This window comes from Dipteris shenzhenensis, chromosome 14 (genome assembly GCF_047967505.1).
Source record: "Dipteris shenzhenensis isolate YYH24624 ecotype China chromosome 14, Dip_SZ_1.0, whole genome shotgun sequence".
NCBI classification, from domain to species: Eukaryota; Viridiplantae; Streptophyta; class Polypodiopsida; order Gleicheniales; family Dipteridaceae; genus Dipteris; species Dipteris shenzhenensis.
The window spans coordinates 31,873,842-31,893,533 of record NC_141609.1 but is presented as its reverse complement, the minus strand read 5'-3'; the positions used below and the strand labels follow the sequence as shown (position 1 = coordinate 31,893,533).

The window sequence follows — 19,692 nt, the reverse complement described above, 5'->3', positions numbered from 1 at the left end:
GCCCTGGGACACTTCTTTATCACTAAATCCATCCATTCTGCACTCGACTCCATGCTTTCGATCACTTCATACGACTTTGCTTCTCTGTTCTATTCTGCCTTCCGCAACACCATCCACAAGCGTTGGGAGACATATACATGTACTTGTGGGGCACATATCACTTTCTTGCTGTATCAGTGGAAACCCCCCCTCCATCGTAGCAGGTCAACTTCCTTCATCATCCCTTTCCCCTCCTGTCACCACCGATGCCACCTCTTCTATTTTCACTTCCCCAATTCCCATCTCCTCTCCCCTTTCGACAAGGAGGGCATCTCGAAAAGAGAATCCCAATGCAGCCTCCCCCGGAGATGTCCAGCAGGTCTCACCAGCATCAGTTATCTCATTAGTATTGACACTTGTCTCGCGTTTCCCATCAGTAGCAGCAGTGCCCTCTATTTCAGGATCCCCATCCACAGTGACGTTTGTCTCAGATTCCCCACCCGCAGTGACATCAGTATCAGTGGTATCTGTATCAGGGGCAGTTGTGCATGTTCGCCAATGACATCAGGACTTCCGGTTGGTATGGTCGCATTGGGTCTACCCCATGATCAACCAGTGATGACGGGTGTTGTACCAATGATTGGCGATGGGTGTTGTACCAGTAACCCCCTCAGATACTTCATTTTTGCAAGCATCGAGATGGACCACGGCAATACATCTTGCCTTGCCACTACTTTCACAGATGCAGTCATCATCGCCACCATCCAGGAGCCATCATGCCTCGCAGGATCCTACCGTGGGTTGGATGTGAACCTGACTCTAGGACCTAACTCTCACAGGCTTTCTCAAGGGTTTTCTCAAGCTTCTCCAAGAGTAATTCATATTTCTCATAGGCCAGTCCCCCCACGCCCCCCATAGTGCAGAGATAGGAGTGGGAGCCCCTCCCAGGGAGATCCTCCGGCACCTACACCATAAGGACAGGTATTTGAAGGAGGAAAATTGCCCAAATATGCTGATTGCCCACCCCTGACATGTTGACAGCTTATATTGCTGCTTCCTCGAGCCGATTGTTATCAAATATGTCTCTTGTGGAGCAGTAGTATAGCGACTACATGAGACTACTATCTGTCCTACACAGGAAACGCTCCCCAGTATGCTTGGAAGAGGAGGATGTGGATCAGATTTTCACCATTCCTTTGCAAGAATTCCTAGTAGAGAACCAGAAGACCTCCAGGGCCCCGCAATGTTATGTGGACTTAGATCATCTGGCCTCAACAAAAAGTCTCGCTATGCCCGCCATGTTCGAAGAGTTGGGGATATGATCAATATGGCTGACTGGCTGAATTTCAGTGATAGATATGCATGGTTTAGAGGTCCCTACATCTAGCGCAGCGCATCATGGATGATACCTTCACCCAAGTGGGAGCCATAGTATTTAATTCAACAGGTTATACGCATAAACTGCTCTCCCAGCAACAACACTTAAAGCTGGAGTTTGAAAAAGCCCAAGCAGCACAGTAGCGCGCCTCAAAGGTGACACTTCGGCAGCATGAAGAGGGCTGAAAAAAACAGCAGGAATCAGCTATCCATGAGCGCGACATCGCTTGGAATATTGAGCGGGCTGCCCTCGAAGATCACCGCCTCATTCACAAACAAGAGTGGGAAGCAGACATGGCAACTTTGCAAAGCCAGCATGCAACAAAAGTATCCAAATTATAGCAGGAGCTCACTCAGTTGTAGGACTCATTGACTTCCTCACTCTCTGCCAAGGAAAAATCTGATTCTCGGGTGGCTGAATTGGAAGGGAAGCTTTCAGCCATGGATGATGAGTTTACAGAGCTTTGTACACAGCTTACCACCCTTCAGACTTCCCATTCCACTTTGCAATCACAACATGATCATTACTACAGGCGATACCACTAGTATAAGGCAAAGTACCAGGATCTCAGAAATGTGATGGATACAATTGAGGCCGAGGAGGAAAACAACAAACCTGGGATGGATACGATTGTGGCAAAGGAGAAGGCTACCGATGACCTTCCTCGGTGATCTCTGGATACATATGTCTTTTTTGGTTTCATAACACCTTTTGATCTTTAACAAGCAGATTTGCTATCATTGTATATATCATGGTGTTATCTCCTCTGTTTTGTTCAATTTTCACTGTTGTAACTCATGCAAGGAGGCATTTTATTTTACAAAGTTTCATTTTAATACAATTGCTGGTATTTCTTGCACGGCCAGACACATGGTCTATAATTTTCCCCCTTTTTCTATTGTATGGCCATATACATGGCTTGTAGTTTCCTTTTTCTTTTTTACGGGTTTTCCTCTTCATTTTCTATCCACCAGGACGGTGAATGATAGTGGCGGGGGAAACTATTACAATAGAGACATCCCAAGCAATTACTGTCGTCACGCGTTGACCACATGTCAACATGCATGACCACATGTTGACCATGTGTCAACACATGTCAACCACATGACATTAGGCGTGGACCACATGTCATGCGTCGACACGTGTCAACCACAGGTTCACCTAGGAGTACGTCGACACGTGTCAACCACAGGTTCACCTAGGAGTACCATACCCAAGGCGACTGTGCGCTGACAAATGTCAACCATAGGTCGACACGTGTCACCATAGGTTCTCCCAGGATTACCATGCCCAAGGTGATCTCATCGAGAGCTGTGCACATGGAGGGTGAGCTCCGCACATGGATTAGTCAGGGGCATTAACAGTTGCACATGGTGAAGAATTGTACAATGGTTCATTAGTGCGGTGATCCAGTGCCCATGCACATGGAGTCTTTACACCACCCTAACTAGAAGAGGTTGGCGAGTCAAGAAGTCGCCAAAGACATCAAGAGAGCTAGCGGCACAACGGCTATCCTCAACAGCTAAGGAGATAGGAGAATCACCAATCCGGGGAAAGGGGGGGAATTCTTAGCGAGGAAGGGACCCTCCAAGGCACAGGGATGAGGATGAAAGAGAAGCATTGGAGAGAGAGAAAGAGGAGAGTGTGAAGAGAGATAGAGGCTAGAGTTATGAGCCCACCAAGAAGAGAGTGTGTGGAGAAGATAGGAGCTTGAGCTATGAGCTCGCCTATTGTACCTCTCTGTAGTATGGGGATAGACCTGTGTATTTTGGTTCTTGTGACTTGTGACTTGTGGGTGTTGTTCTAGTGATGTGTACTTCGGCCAACTTGGTCACTTTCTCATGCTTTCTGTTTCTTTCATATATGGGGATTGTTCACTAGTGTCTCTTCTTGCACTCATGTTGTGGATTCCTCATGTGACCGTCATCTAGCATAGTGCACTAATTTGGCGCGATTCACTGCAGTAGTACAGCCTACGACACCCACACACCACTGCACGGTGCACTCCGCGCGATTCACTGCATTAGAGCTTACAACACTCATGCTTCTCACACCAGTGGCCTTTGGCCTCCGGTAACACCTCTGGAAGGGAGAGGAACTCCCCCCTCATACAGTCTTCCCAGGTAGTCTTTGCCAGGAGGACTATCTCATTAGGGAGTGAAGGGGCTCCTCTTTTCCATCATAGTCCACCACAGGTTTGAGGTGACTTTTGAGCCTCAAACCTTGGTGCTTTACTGGCTCTTTTTGATGAGCAGGTTGTTGACCCACTTAAGGTATTCTCTTTTTCATGCTATGCATGATGTACTTTTTCCATAAGCATTTTCTGTGGGGCTTTCTTCATACTTAATAGAAGTCTTTTCATTGAAAAAAAAGAGAGCATATTAGCACCCCTCACTTGTAGGCCCACTATGGGAAGATACATTTTCCATGTTTTTTTTGCCCTTCTAGCATTCTGGACTCCTTGTTAACCTTGGAGGAAGGTTCTTTGTGTGGATGCCTGTGATGCCTTGCAGTGACATAGTACATTCAACATTGCCTATGGGGTTGCAGAGGCCCAAAGTATTTGGCACTTGATTGATAGGACGAGGAGAGGTCATCACATGGGGATCCATTTCTTGGCTCACTTGATCAAGAGCTCATATGTTTTATAAGGAAGTAGATTCAAATACTATAGCCTTGGTTTGATTCCAAGGCATTTGGACTTGGTACCACTATCCACCACACCTTTTCCGTAGACTTGGCCTAGGAGATTATCGTGAGTCTCATTGCATGCCAGATTTGGTATTTTAGATGTACAAAGGGCATCAAAGTGGACTTTTTAGTTCCTTTTCATCATCTAATAGGATTTTATCCATGCTCTTATGGCCATCAAGGTAGGAGCTAGGAGAGCATCTATTATGAGGGATTGGGACTGTGTTTTCCTATCACACTTTCAGAGACCCTTGTGGCATATTTAGACTCTAGATTGGCTGAGCCAACCTCGGATATTTACCTGATTGTTAGTAAGTCCTAACTAGGATTTTCATATGAGCTTTTCTTGATCTTATTGTCTTTTCTAGCTATACTTGCTAGGAGTTAACTTTTTGCAAAATAAAAAAGATAAGGAACCTTTGTGTATCATGAGCCATACACAAGAAGAACCCTTTAAAAGCCAAATAGATGTACTTATAGAACGTGTAAATAGGAAGGTCTCCAAGAATTTGAAATAGAAATGGCAAAAACAAATCCATACTTTTTGATCCATTGAGTTTCTTCACATGGAGAAAAACTTAATGCATACCTTGATCCCACATAACTATTGTATTTCTCTTTAGACAATACTATTTTATTTTCTCACTGTTTTAGACAAAAGGCAAAAAAAGATCATGATTCAGTATTATTGAGAGCCACCTTGAAGATGGAATGTTTGTTTGCCATTAGATTGACAAAATGTTGTGGTTTCATGGATGACAACTTTGATTGAGGTTGCTAAAACCCAAATTCAAAAAGATTAATGAGATTTTTTTTTGGTGGTTGGACAGGATGGAAAATGCTGCGAAAGTGGGAAATTGGACGCATGTGGTGTATGCGATGGTGAATCTTTGTAAGAAACACTTGCTTTCAAACTCAAGTTTGTTTTTTCCCCTAAAGTTAACAGTCTATTAAGTATGAAAGAAACAGTCAAAAGCAAACCACTCAAGGCATCATGCAAAGGATGAGAAACAAGTAGTAGAGTACCACTCAAAATATGTAAGTATATACAAATTCCAAAAGAAACCAAGACTGTGGTACCTGAAAGTGTCACACCAGGCCAAAGGGACTCAGAAAAGGACTGTTTGAGAAAAAAGGTCCTCCTTGCCAATGTAGACCGTGAAATTTCCTACATTCTAGGCCAAACGTCCATCAGGGTGTATACTATATCTATGTAGATGCTAGCCATGGTATGAGCTTGGTGGACCCGGGTACCATCTATAGCATTTGTACATCTGAAGCTCTAAATGTGCCATGTGGTGATGCTGATGTAGGTGGGGTTCTATACTGCTAGGTTGGAGCAATGTTAAGTCAACAAAATGCTAGAACATGACAACAACCCATGATAGACCAAGAAGAGACCTGACCCTCATAAAATAGTTGTAGTCTTGTCAAAGAGAGCCAAGCCACCGAGGCCCAAGTGAGGAACAAGGTGGAGAAATAAAACCTATCCATTAATCTTGCAATCCTAGCCTAGACAATCTTGGCTTGTCTACTCATAGAGGCAATGCTGAATAGACTCATCAACTGATTTACTACAATCTCTCCACAAACGAAGAGCCAGAAGAAAAGAGCGACTTTTCTATTCCTTAGGGATTTTTAAAGCCTTCTTCAAAATACCTAAGTCTGGAGTGATCTAAAAGCTCTCCGCAAGTGATGAGCTCTAGACAATCTTCATTTGTTGGCTCTAATCTGAAATTTCATTACTAACTATAAAGTCAAAGAATGGAAGGCTCCTGATGTGGTTGACTGCATCAATCCCCTCCTATTCACCTAGGTCCCCCTAAGAAAACTTAATGGAAACACCCCCATAAAGCCATAGCCTTCAAATACCAAGTGGTTTTAGGATTTCTCCCTAGTCACACACCTCCTTTGCTTCCTAACCCATTTTCTCCAAGAGTTTGCTATGACTCCCAAATCAAAATTTCAGCCTATGCACATGGTGGAACTACTTCAGAGAAAGAAAGAAAGAAAGAAAGAAAATTTATTAAAATCTTCAAAAGACCAATGGGTCTATGAGACTATGAAAATCCTGATACAACAAGTTGTGGTAATGGAGCTACTAAACGAGCATCCATACCAATGCAAAATGCAAAAATGCAGAATAACAGTACTAAGTCCTAAGTACAACACAGTCATGTCGATGGCCGACTATATATCAATCTCAGCATCATCATCAATATCATCATCATCCTCGGCAACAGCAAGATATCAGGATGGATGAGGCAGTGGAGGCATGAAGTCGGCAATAGAGTGCTGTTGGCCACTCAGAGGTGCGGTCCTGGCACGTCTCCTGGTCGTAGCTCTGCGTCTGACCAGGGCTACTGTGACCCCCGTCGGTCAGGCTCCGACTCTAAACAAGGAGGGGATGTCTCCAAGTGTGACGTGTGTGTCGAACCTTTGTTTGAGCTATCGGGTCACAGGCTCTAGGTCACGGTCATGTCGAGGCCTCGTCTCGTGGGAGTCCATGTGATCTAGCTGAAAGAACTCTGTGATAGAGCTCTGAGAGGAATCAACCGAGGAAGAAGTCTTCTCCTGTCTCCGTGCTCGGAGTATCCTCTCGCGGTGTCTAAGTGTCTCATGAATGAAACCCGCCAAACACCGCTAGTCTGGGTAGGAGAGGAAACGGGCCAAAATCCCATAACTATCCCTGAAGAGACAGTGGAAATGCCCTTGGATCTCATAGTACACAGGACACGTGAAGATGAAATGCTCCTCTGTCTCAACCTCCTGCATGTCACACAGTGTGCATATGCGCCTCTCCCTGGGTAGTCGCTCTGCTCTGCCACTGTCGATGTGAAGTCTGTGTGAAGAGACCCGGAACTGCCCGAGAGAGAGAGAGAGAGAGAGAGAGAGAGAGAGAGAGAGAGAAAGAAAGAAAGTGTATTATTGTCCACTAAAGGCCAAAATGGGCCCATGGGACATCAAGAACTCTGCATACAAGATAGCACAAAATCAACGTGCCACAAAGAAGAGGCATCGTCGAATATCATCTAAGTGCTACGCAATACAATGCAAGTGAAAGTACATAATGTCAAATTTGAGCCTAAATACAAAGTAAACTAGATGCAAGGAAACCGCCCCTGGGTGCAAAATGGGGGGATGAGTAGAATATGCCAATGCAAAGATACAAGTCTAGGTGTCACGGAGTCTGAGAACCAAAATAATATTGGAAATCCTGTCCATCGACTCTGCCTCCTGCTATGAGAGTACAAATCTGAGCAAAGGTGAGGTGAGCGGCTGGTGGGGCGAGATCTCCATGAGTAAGTCTCCTCCGAAAAGCTGCCATCCTCCTGGATCGTCTGGAGATGAAGCGGCGAGTACGTCCCCTATGTAACAAGATCCTGCGGCGTCTACAAACCATCTCATATGTACATCCACAGGGTGGAGGCATGTGTCCTGTGTGAGCTCTGACCTCCTCGTGCTCCTCCTGGTCTCTGTCCTCTGGTATAGCGTGTGCCTGAGCTCTATCAGGCTGGGCTCTATCACGCTCCGGTCTGTGCTGATGGTCTCTGAGGTAGTCTCGTCGAAGCATAGTGGCCTCCCTGACATAAAGAGCTAGGCAATGCTGATCCTCGTAGTCCATCACTCGTGAGAGAGGTCCAAAGCCATCCGTGAAGAGACAGTGGAATCTACCTCTGAGCTCATAATATAGCGGGCATCTGCAAATGAAGTGCTCCTCTGACTCCACCTCTCCCATGGTGCAACAAGGGCAGAGATCCTGGTCTCTCGGCCTGATCGTCGTCCATCCTCCATGCGTCGCATCCTACCAGCCTCTATCTCGAGCTGATGCGAAGAGACTCTAAGCTGGCCAAGGGCAATCCTCAGTGAGTGGGACATGTGGATACCTGTATAGCCTGGTGGAATGACAAATCCATCCTCTGAGATCCGAAGGAAGTGGTCACGATATGTGGCCATCTTCGTCGGAAGCTGCATGGGATAAATCCAAGTGCGATACGTATGAAGCTGCAGCAAGTCTGCTCTCGTGACCTGGCTAAGCTCGTGGCGAGTCAACTCGAGATGAGGGGCATCTATGCTGTATCGGAAGGGAGGCAGTTTATCCATGTCTAGTCCAAGAGATGTGAGCCACCTAGTGAGTCTGAAGTACCAGCAGTATCGGGCCCTAGATCGTGCCAACTCCATAGAAGATGAAAGTGCTAACCATGGCAACCGAGCTCTGCCTGCTGCTGAGTCTCCAAACTCCCTAACCCTGTGCAAATACATGACCGACTGAAACGCTGCATCCAATGCAAGGGGAGTAGCTCCAAACTCTGCTAGCATGATCTCGTGGGGAACTGTAGCCTTGGCCCTAATGAGCCGAGAGAACATTTTTTTTATCTGTAACCTCTCTACTCGTCTCCAATCTGCAGCGCCGAGGTCTCCTGCCCAGAAAGGAGCTGCATACATCGCAGCTGGTCTCACCAATGTATCAAAAAGCAATGATTTCGTATTGGGATGCTGAAAGTGGGACTGAAAACACTGACGCTCAAGATGAGCCAACGAAGCATACCCTTTACTAATCCTATCTCGTGCTGCATATGTCATGGTGAAAACCGGTCCCCTGAAAACTGCCCCCAAATAAGTGTACTCTCTAACAAGCTCAATGGGCTGTCCGTCATAAGTGAAGCAAAACTCATCCGTGCTGTAAATACGATCAGAGGTGTTGAAAACCATAACCTTGGTCTTGCCAAGGTTTACGGTCAACCCCCTGTCCTGGCAAAACCTGTGGAGTGCCTCAATATGTGCCTGGAGGCCCTGAGCAGTAGAGGAAATGAGAACCACATCGTCCGCATACAGGAGGATAGGAATGGAGGATCCTGAGAGAGTAGAGCCCACACCGCCTGTCATCTGTATAAACATCTCTAGCTCATCAATATATAATCCAAAGAGAGTAGGAGAGAGCGGGCAACCCTGCTTCACCCCAATCGTGCTGCATACCTCCTCTGAGAGCCCCTCACGTGTCCGAACCCGACGAGTGACTCTCTCATACAAAGCCATGATAGCCCACTGTATCTCTCCACTGAAGCCCATCTGGCGAATCCTCTGAAATAATCTGAATCGCGGAACTGTGTCAAATGCCTTCCTGAAGTCCACGAAGCAACAATAAAGCCGTTGCCTTCGTGACTTCGCCTCCTCTACCAGTGCCCTGAGTGTGAGGATGTGGTCAAGTGTCGAATGATCCTTGCGAAATCCAGCCTGCCCTCTGGCTCTGAGTCCTGTCGTCTCGACATGGTCATTTATACAACTTTCCAAAACTGATGCATAGATCTTGGCCATAACGTGGCCAATCATGATGGTCCTGTGATTCGACGGCTCCATAGGGTCCCCCGACTTGTGGATAGGTACTATGAGAGAGAGAGAGAGAGAGAGAGAGAGAGAGAGAGAGAGAGAGAGAGAGAGAGAGAGCTAGCATAATTTACTGACTCAAGTGAATAAGCAAGCGCCAATGATTGATCCTTAAGCTAGGTCTACTTGCTCAAAGCCCCATTGTTTAAAATTTCATCCTATGCACATGGTGGAGCCACTTTAGGGAGCTAGCATAATGTACTAGACTCATCATAGTGTATAAGCAAGTGCCAATGAATGAACCTTGAAGCTAGGTTAACTTGTGAAGGAACAAATGGAGAAAGGTTGTGAACACAAGTGAGCAAGAAGTGGTCACACAGATAATCCAATAGAATGCTCAATGAAAATGAAGCACAAGTACTTGGTATATATAGTATCAAAGTACTACACACCAAAATAGACTAAGTCCTAGTCTATCCTACACCACCATATCATCTATGATGATGGTTGTCCTAAAGGAGCTGGGCACTCTTTGTGGAAGAACGTGAGATTGATGCTTGCTGCAGATGTTCGTAAATCACTGATCTTCTGCTTCGTGAGGGAAGAGAAGCTATCCTGAAGGAATTGGAAGCCTCTTTGACATGGTTGTGATCTTATGCTGATTTGATCGTGGGAGATTCCTGGGTACTGATAGAGAAGGAGAGGAGGTGGCCCTGTTGCAGCTTTGTGGGAGTTATGAGCTGTTGTTCTTGATGGAAGCTTAGGAGTGTGGGCTGTGGGTTGATAGTATTCTGAGGCTGACTATTCTCAGAGTTTTGGGGGGAAGTTCAGTTCTAAGTTTATCTGTTTCGGGCTGTGTAGTCTTTTGGCTCTCTTTGAGTCTGTGTGATCCATGTTCTAGTCAGATTGTGTGGGAGATTGACTTGTAAATTTGTGTATGAGGATATCTGCTCTGGAACCTAGTTCATAAGCTCATCATCTACGAGCCCACATTGCAGCTAATCCCTATGAAGTCTCAGCTATCTGACATGGTGAAGTACATAATTTTCCTTTTTTTTCCTTGTCATCTTTTGGACGATCTTGTTGGGGATAGGAGGAGTTTTGAATTGAGATTGGGTACTCAAGACAAAACGGCCTAGAAAAATTGGCTGGGGAATGTTGCTTGAATTTTTGTGTGGTTAGGGATTGAAACTATGAAGACAAAGCCTCACATGAGAGTGATTCATTGTGAGTTATGTGGGGAATGAAGGTCACGTTCCATTGCCCTTAGCTTGCAATTTCTTCGTCCCTCTATCTCTTGCATACGGAATTCATGGAGTCTCTGTCGCGAAGATTACTCTGTGCTGCATTGTAGCACCACCAACAGTCCTTTAGATGATCTTAGCTAGACCATACATTTTGTGCATCAGCTCACGTGCAAATGACGATCGTCCTGCCTGTGTGGTAGCCATGCTCAGCCAACTACAAACAGCTCGCTATCTATGGAGATCTCCAGTGCCAAGGTCTTCTCAGCGCACACAAGCTCACAAACTCCCTTACGTGAAGATTACCAACAGCGTCCGCAATAGCCCTTCTCTCCCATTCGATCTGAATTCACCACGTAGCTGTAACCCCGAAGCACCTAGAGCTTATCCTTTCCAAACCTAGAGTCCCTTTGTGCCAAGCATGCTGTCGGAAAATCCCCCTCCCATCACGTACATAGGCCTTTACTTGATGGGCGCTTTGCCTTTCGCTTTCATCTACCAGACTCCTAGTTACGTGCGTCGCTTCCTCTTTACTTCAGAAATTCTAGATTTCTCTAAACGTGATTGATCGCAATCCAGAAGCTCTACATTCCTTGCTACGTAGCCACCTTTGCGTGAGCAGGATGCCTTCCCAATCAGTCCAGCCACCTCATCACGTAGAATTTACCACTCTTCCATTTAAAAAATGCAAATATCCCCCAAGGCACATTAAATGCACATTTTGGACCTTTGGTCACACAATTCCCACACACATTAGCATGCACATTAAGACTTGCATGTACCCCCGTACACACACATGAAAAGCCCCTTGACATGGACACCAGAACATATCAAATTCGTGTAACATGCAGGTGCACATTGACTTAGGAAAATAAAATAAAAAAACCCTTCATGACTTGATTTCATGACCCCAAAAACATTTCACTTGACCACACACTGGACACCCTTGCTCTGGAAGTCTGGTACAACCACATTGCATTTCATCATTTCCCATGAAGTCCCTACAAAATATACTTTATTGTCTCAAAAAACTATACATTAGTCCATCATGCTTGTGAAAGAAAAATCCACAAATGCCAAAAGTCCACACCTACCCTAGATGTGTACAACTATGTGCCTACCCACAGCTATATACAGTGCTCAAAAACTTGATACAAGTTTTGTCCTATCAACGTGGAGCATGTTGAGTCTCAAGCCATGAGAGTGCTTGGATCAACCCCTACGCTCAAACTTTAGCCTTTGAGTTACATAGGGTGCATAGTTTGATGACCGTCATTGTTATGTTCTGTTCTTGGTTCCATTCCAATAGTCCCTCACCTTAGACCATCATTGTCATGTTTTGTTCTTGGTTCCATCCCAGTAGTCTCTCACCTTGCCTTCATGGGGGGGTACAAGTAGGCCAATGCCCTATGATGGACATGGCCAATTCTGGCATGCCATAAATCACTGGGAGAAGAAAATGAGACAGCCAAGCTTATTGTACATAGGGCTGAACATCAAGCTTGTATAGCCCTTTATCATAAGTACCTGTTGCCACAATTTCATACCCTTTCTTGGGATCCTTGATTCTGCATTGATCATTTTGAAACTCAACAAGCATGTGTTGATCATGGGCAATAGAAGAAACTGAAATTAAATTCTTTCTCAAATCTGGGACATGCCAAACATCATGGATGTATTTTTTCTTGCCTGAATCCAAAAGGATGGGAATATCTCCCACTCCTATGATGTACTGTGATGCATCATTTGCACATGTAACCTGCCTGCCATGAACATGTGAGATTTCCTCAACCACTCCTTTCTAGGAGTCATGTGCTTAGTAGCACCACTATCCAAATACCATGTATCAATGGCACCAAAATAAGCATCAATAGACTGAGCATGTGCACTAGGATCCCCCCTGGCATCAAAGCTGTCCTGAACTGCAGCAAACACAAAATCTTTGTCCTCTTGTGCAAAGTGTGCTTGCAGTGGAGCATTTGCATTTTCAGTTGGTACAACAAAATTACGTGCCTTGCCTTTTCTTCTCATTAGCAATCCTTTTCAGACACTCTACAATAAAATGACCTGGCTCTTTACAATAATTGGATCTGCCCTTCTTCACCTTAGGACCTTGATTTGTACTTGCATTCCCCTCATTCTTGGGCTGATATGTATGGCTGTTCTTTTTCTGAAAATGACCTCCCTTTTGCTGAAAATTTCCCTTTCCTTGGGTGGCAAGTGCTTGCTCACCTTGACAGGGGAAGAATAGGCAAAATTGGAGGTCCTCTCCTCTTCCTATAACAACAACCCAACTAGCTCATCAAACGAGCGAGAGTCTCATCACCACTCACAATATCCCATAAGTTCTTGCCAACGATAATGTTCTTGAGCATGAATGACCACAAGGCATAGTTGGATCCTTCCAACTTATCACCCTCGGTCATCATAATACCAAAGCTCTCATTCTGAGACATCCTGAGTACACAAAAACAACATTGACTGCAAATGCACCTGCAAAGAAGAATGCACCTGAACGGGAATTGCCTCTGACTGCTCTGTGCAATCACTGCACGTATGGCATCAACCACTGCAAAGTGGAACTGATTGCTCTACAATCAACCAAGGAAATGTATCTCAAGTGCAAATGTGTGCCTGTGGGCTCACCAAAAATCCCCAATTGCACATGTACGTCAAAAGTTAAAAAACCTGTACTCCGGTAGAAAATCTAACAAAGCTGTTGGAGGAAGCTGGAGGTCATGGATTGTATGGGCTGAAATGGAGCTGTACGGATCGGCTACTATACGGACTAAGCGTAGCTGTCATGCAAAGCCTGTGATGTATGAGAGAAACAATCGAGAAGGAAAGCAAGGCCAATATATATCATGCAAAGCCTGTCATAAAATGGTATTGAAAGAGTGTAAATAGATGAAAAACTAGATAATAACCAAGGCTATGGTTAGAAATGCCATATCATGCCTACGATGGTCTTAGAAAAGAAAGGATAGTCTCTCCACTCTCTAAAAAGCATCGTCCTCATGATCGAAGTTGACCTAGAAGAACCCTCCATCCTAGACCAAATACCCCCCAGAGTGCACAATATCTATCCAAATGTTGGCCAAGATATGAGGTGGGTGGACTTGTGTGCTATCACTAGCCTCTGAGCGTCTAGATCTTCAAACATGCTAGGTAGCATGCTCGCTACAATCTCCCAACAAGTGTCAATTGATGCATGTGCAAGTTTGTACCGAGAATAGGGGATGGCAAGAAGGCAACAAGGTTGTACAATTTGGTGCCACACCGAGATACCCTAGGAGTCGTCTTGACTCTCATAAAAAATATGAGGCCTAGTAAGTAAAAGTCAGGCCATTGAAAGAAGAAAGGAGAGGAGGAAAACCTGCATAGCAGTTGTGCTATACCAGTCCACAAAATCTTGGCCTATCTGCACTTCTAGAGACAATGCTGATAGATTCAGTAGCTGAAAAGCACCACGAGGACAAGAAAGCTAAGCTCCAAACGTGCTCCTCCATTGATCCACTGCCATCACTTCATGAATAGAAAGCTAGAAAAATAGAATGACTTGTCTATTCCGAGGGAACTCCATAGCCTTCTCCAAAAGATCTTTGAATCTCCAATGTGATCTGAAATGCTTTCCTAATGATAAGCTGTGAAACCTCTTGCAGTTATCTGAAATTTCCTGGCATTGAGAACTGTAAGGTAAAAAAGGAAAGACCCTTTGCACATGGTTGCTTGCTACAATCCACTCCCTCAAAGTTCCTGGCGTTACTTATTGTAAAGTCAAAAAGGAAAGACCCTTTGCATGGTTGCCTGCTCTACAATCCACTCCCACTTGCCTAGATCCCACTGATGAAAATTTATGGGGACACCCCAATAATCCAAAGACTCTTGTGGGTCATTTTCAAGGCCACCCATTATTATATGGCTTCTCACTGTAGTGTCACCCATTGAGGTTGTGGCTATGTGATTGACTGAGGATTGATACCAGCAACTTCCCTCCACTGGCTGAAACTTTGTGCATAGAGGTTCATTAAATTGTATGATCAAATATCAGACTTTTTTTTTCAATCAAAAGATTTCTATTAAGTATAAAAGAAACCCCAAGAGTGAATGTGGTGGTTTTGGCATATCTACAGATTGTATATGCTGAAGGTCCTTGCCCTCCTATGCTAGATTGGAAGATTTTCTTCAAAAGCGAAAGTCGATAAAGTGGGGCCACTAGTGTGTGAATGTCATCTTGAACCAAGAGTCAATTCACTATCTTTTTTGCCATATATAGCCAACACTCCATCATTATTACCTCAACTCTCAGTACAAGCATGCTCTAGCCACTCTTTTCATGTACACTCCCTACGACTTTGCACTAGTCCTTTCCGATGTATCTCCCCACTATGACCTTGACTGTAAGTACCATGATTCATCCATTGCACAGCTCCAACTTTGCAAGTGCAGTGCCAATTCTGAATCTAGGTCTTTTCTCACACTAGTCTATTGCTTAAGCTTTTAGAAGGACATTCGATAATGCATGAATTTCACAATCCATCTACAGTCTTAGCGAGGGAGCACTTTCTATAAGTCTAAACCTCTTGGTTGGGGCATAGCAAGAGAAACGGAAGGGATGGAAGGGCGACATGAGGGGAGTGGGCATAGAAATGGCAGTGGGAGGACCATGGGAAGAGAGAAAGGGCTGAGAAGCAAAGGAAGAAATCTTGTGAAAGGGGATGCTGGTAGCCTGGAGAGACAAAGAGAGGGGAGAAGCAAGAAATAGCAGCAAGGTTTTTTGTGGAGAGAGAGGGTGGGGATGGGGAGCACAGCTCAAAGGGAGGGAAGAGAAGCCTGAGAAAAGGCAGGGCAGAAATGAGCGTCAAGGAGAGGGCAGAATCTATCAATGCTAGGCAAAAGAGAGGCAGGGGAGTTAGGGGCGAAGTGCATCCCAAGGTTGGTGGAGGTAGACCAGGGAGGGGCAGCCTGCGGTAGGGTGGGGAGGCAGCCTGAGGGGTATTGAGAAGGCGAGGAAGCAGATAAGTGTCATCACAAGGAGGAGAGCTGCAGAAAAAAGATGCAAAAGGTGAGCAGGATGAGATGACCAGATCGAGAGCAACGGGAGGGCGTGAGCAGTAATGGGAGGGGGGGGAGAGCTAAGATCAAGGGAACCTAGCTGTATATGTGCACCCATTAGTGTCTTCCTGGAAGCTTGTGTAAAGCTTAAAATTCAGAAAGCATTCAAAAAGGAATGAAGTGTGGTTGAAAGTACACTTTACATTAAACTGGACACTTGGCTAAAACATTGAGGGCCAACATGCCCCCCCACTTCCCCTCGCCTGTCCCCTCCTCATGTATCAAGGCTCTTTTCATCTGAAGTATCTCAAAGTTTTGTTTGTTAGACCATCTGAAGAGCTTCCAACTGTCGCAAACCTTTCCAATCAAATGTGTGTTCTGGAGGCTTTTGCTAGAGCTAATGAATGCCAACTTTCAGTTGTGGCTAGCCACAAGCTTCTATAGGTAACTCCAATACAGAGACATATTTTAGAGAGGATTTTGATGATTGTTTTCTCATAGGTGCAGTACAATTCACGATTTCTAGACAGGGAGCTAGCAGCCCAAGATGACTGAAGACATGTGGACAGAGGGGGTTTATGAGTGATGTTCAGTTCATAGGCTACGAGTGTCTTGTCACCAGCAAGGCAGATCAGTTTTGCACACAGTTACGTGCGGAGCAAAGAGGGCGGGGGGGAGGGGGCCATACATGGAGTAGTAGCTGACTTCAAAGAGCTATAAGTTGTGCTTGTAGTATCTATAATGAACTCACAGCAGTAGGTGAGTAGTGTGCAGAACACGTTGTGTGGATAAAAATGTAAAAATGTTTTTCACTTGTTGCATGCTGATGGGTAGGTGCATAGCTATGTACATAGCTAGTTGGTGGTGGAAATGAGCTATGGACACTCTCAAGAGGACTTTTCACTGATGATATATTTTCTTGAGACGGTAGACACTTCTACAAGGACTTCTGGGAGATGATGAAAAGCAGTGTAGATGCACCAAGCATCCTAGAGCATGTAGAGTCCCTGTGTAAATGGTTTTGGGCTTGGGATATTTTTATCTTTAGATGTGTCCTTTTGTGGTCCTCAGTGAAGGTTTTTTCTGTCACTGAGGGAGCTTCCCGTTAATGTGGAGCCTACATTTGTGAAGTATATGTGCCCTGGGTGAGTGCCTATGACAAGTATGTGGGTTTTCATGGGCTTGAGGAGGTTTGTCATCAGTGAAATTTGAAGTTACGTGCGGAGCAAAGAGGGCGGGGGGGATGGGGCCATACATGGAGTAGTAGCTGACTTCAAAGAGCTATAAGTTGTGCTTGTAGTATCTATAATGAACTCACAGCAGTAGGTGAGTAGTGTGCAGAACACGTTGTGTGGATAAAAATGTAAAAATGTTTATCACTTGTTGCATGCTGATGGGTAGGTGCATAGCTATGTACATAGCTAGTTGGTGGTGGAAATGAGCTATGGACACTCTCAAGAGGACTTTTCACTGATGATATATTTTCTTGAGACGGTAGACACTTCTACAGGGACTTCTGGGAGATGATGAAAAGCAGTGTAGATGCACCAAGCATCCTAGAGCATGTAGAGTCTCTGTGTAAATGGTTTTGGGCTTGGGATATTTTTATCTTTAGATGTGTCCTTTTGTGGTCCTCAGTGAAGGTTTTTTCTGTCACTGAGGGAGCTTCCCGTTAATGTGGAGCCTACATTTGTGAAGTATATGTGCCCTGGGTGAGTGCCTATGACAAGTATGTGGGTTTTCATGGGCTTGAGGAGGTTTGTCATCAGTGAAATTTGAAGTGGAGGTGCTAGATTTGTGCCTTGATACTAGTATTTCTTCAGTGTATGGGTAGAGTGGTCTTTAAAAATGATGACGTGGCTATTTGTGAGAGAAGGCAATCCATGCAAGCAAACCTGGTTACGTAAAAGGAAAGAGGAGCTTCTAGAGGAAGGAAAGAGCACGTACGTGGAGAAGGTGGCGGGAAGATGGTCTTGGAAGGAGTACGTGGGCACACGGAGGATCAACACAGAAGGAGCTACTGGAGAGTCCGGGAAGAGGAGGCTGACGGGTAGAGAGTAGGAGGGATGCTTGCTAAAAGGAGATGAGGTTCAGGACGGAGGTCGAGAAGATACAAAAAGAAGGAGAGGCCTTTGGCTAGGGGTATGCAGCGGAGGGGGATCCCTCAGAGGAGTTGCTGGAGAGTCCTGGTTAAGGGGGCTGTTGGTCGGAGGTGCTGCTGCGTGTGTGAAGGATAGACTACCAGGATATTGGAGGAAGCAAAAGGACCAGAAGAAGCGCAAGGAGGGTGTGGAAGGAGGCGTGGTGATCTGAAAAGCTCCGAACGGGAGGAGAGCAGGGGCCGTGAGCTGGTGAGGAGCTCGCATGGGAATTCTGGGCTGACCGAGATTGGAGTCCGGCTGGGTGTGGCAAGCTGTGAATGAAGGGTCGTCGGGTACATAGAGCAGAGCTCCGTGAGCAAAAGCACGCTATGCAGTTCATGGCAACCGGGAGGATACGTGAGCTCGGGGACGGGGAGCCTCTCATTAATAGGAACTTGTGAGCAAGTGAACAGCAGCCAAGAGTGACCGAGACGTGAGACTGGAGAAGGAGCAAAGGCCGAGGAGTTTTGGAGAGAGGAAATTTCAGCAGAGTACACGATTGCACGCTGGGAGGAGTTGGGCGATAGAGACCATGCGCTTCATGAGCCCTGTGAGCAAGAGAAGAGTGGTAATACTTGTGATCATCCCATGAAAGAGAAATGCGACCAGTTTCGTGAAGAGGGTGGGCATTACTTATGCTATGGGAGTTTGGGCAGCAGAACCGAGAGCTCTATGCTGTAGAGGAGAAGTTACATGGCTGCAATCCGACTATGTAAGCTTGGGCGACAGAGAAGAGGACCTAATAGCGAGAGGCTAGGAGAGCTTCTTGTACGAGCTGAAGATTATCTTGGGCTATAGATTAGTGGTGATTTCCATGAGCAGAAGGTTGTGATCATGACGTGAAGACTAATATCAGGTGATGGAAATGCTGCAGCAGGAAATAAGCTACAGATGGTAGGGGTGGCACCTCTACCACACTAAGGCATGGTGTGTGAGTGGAAGGGAAACTGCAGTTATGGATGATCACGTGAAAAAGATGGGCTGCATTATTTTAGTGCTTGTTGATGATCTTTGGGAAAGATATAATAAGATTTCTGACCGTGGTCACTTTGTGGGTGGTTGTCCGGTGAGTTGTGGGATTGGATGCTTTATGAATCTGAATGCTTTGTGAGCTTGAGCTCACAGTCAGTAGGGGCTTGTGTTGGGCTGTGTAGTCCACTGGGTCTTTCTGAAGTTGTTAGGCTTCTGGAGGAAATGTGGCCAGTGTATGAATTGAATGTGTAGAGACAAGGAGTTTCAATGAATGCCTTTTGCCTTCTGATGGTGTTCAGTTGTTTTAAAGGTGGATGAGGGTGTCTGTGAAGGCGAATTAGGCTCTACTGCTTTTGTCCATCCAACGTGTAAGAGACATTAACCGGAAAGAGATGGGTTGCTAAAGAGTGGGGAGGAACAGGAGGGAGGCTGCAAGCCAAACATCAACAAGTGGGTTGGGAGTCCAGGAAGAAGGAGCTCAGTGGGTGATGGTGAGGGTGAGTGGAGCAGCAGAATCTTCTTTACATAGGTAGAGGATGGTGAGAACGGCAAAAAAGTACTGTAAATTTGTGACGTTGATGAGTTCGTAGAGCAAACACACAAATGCCTTTTATAGCCACTGGTTCATGTCACCTTCATACAAGCTCAGGAAAAAACCGAACAACACCCCGACAACAATTTGAACAACCACAACCATGAACACCATGAACCAAGAACTCTACAACCACCGAGGAAAACAATAATCACTGAAAAATATGACAATCACGGACTCATATGAGAACTCCCTGTAGGATCAGAAGAGAACTTGCTGCCAAATGATCTGATTGGATGCCAGAGGAACTTCGAATGGAACCTTGGACCTTGTGTTTAATGGACAAGTTTCGTCCTTTGCCGCACAAAAACAGCC

The 19,692-nt window shown here is 45.5% G+C and overlaps 1 protein-coding gene across 1 annotated transcript in view; it reads left to right on the top strand.

Moving 5' to 3' along the window:
* The window catches only part of LOC147894483 (uncharacterized), a 214,759-nt gene that overhangs the window by 110,561 nt on the left and 84,506 nt on the right, over window positions 1–19,692 (top strand). The window contains exons 10-11 of the mRNA XM_087385319.1: window positions 4,879–4,940; window positions 8,215–8,217. Coding sequence (XP_087241445.1) covers window positions 4,879–4,940; window positions 8,215–8,217 — 65 coding nt within the window. The remainder of the gene's footprint in view (window positions 1–4,878; window positions 4,941–8,214; window positions 8,218–19,692) is intronic.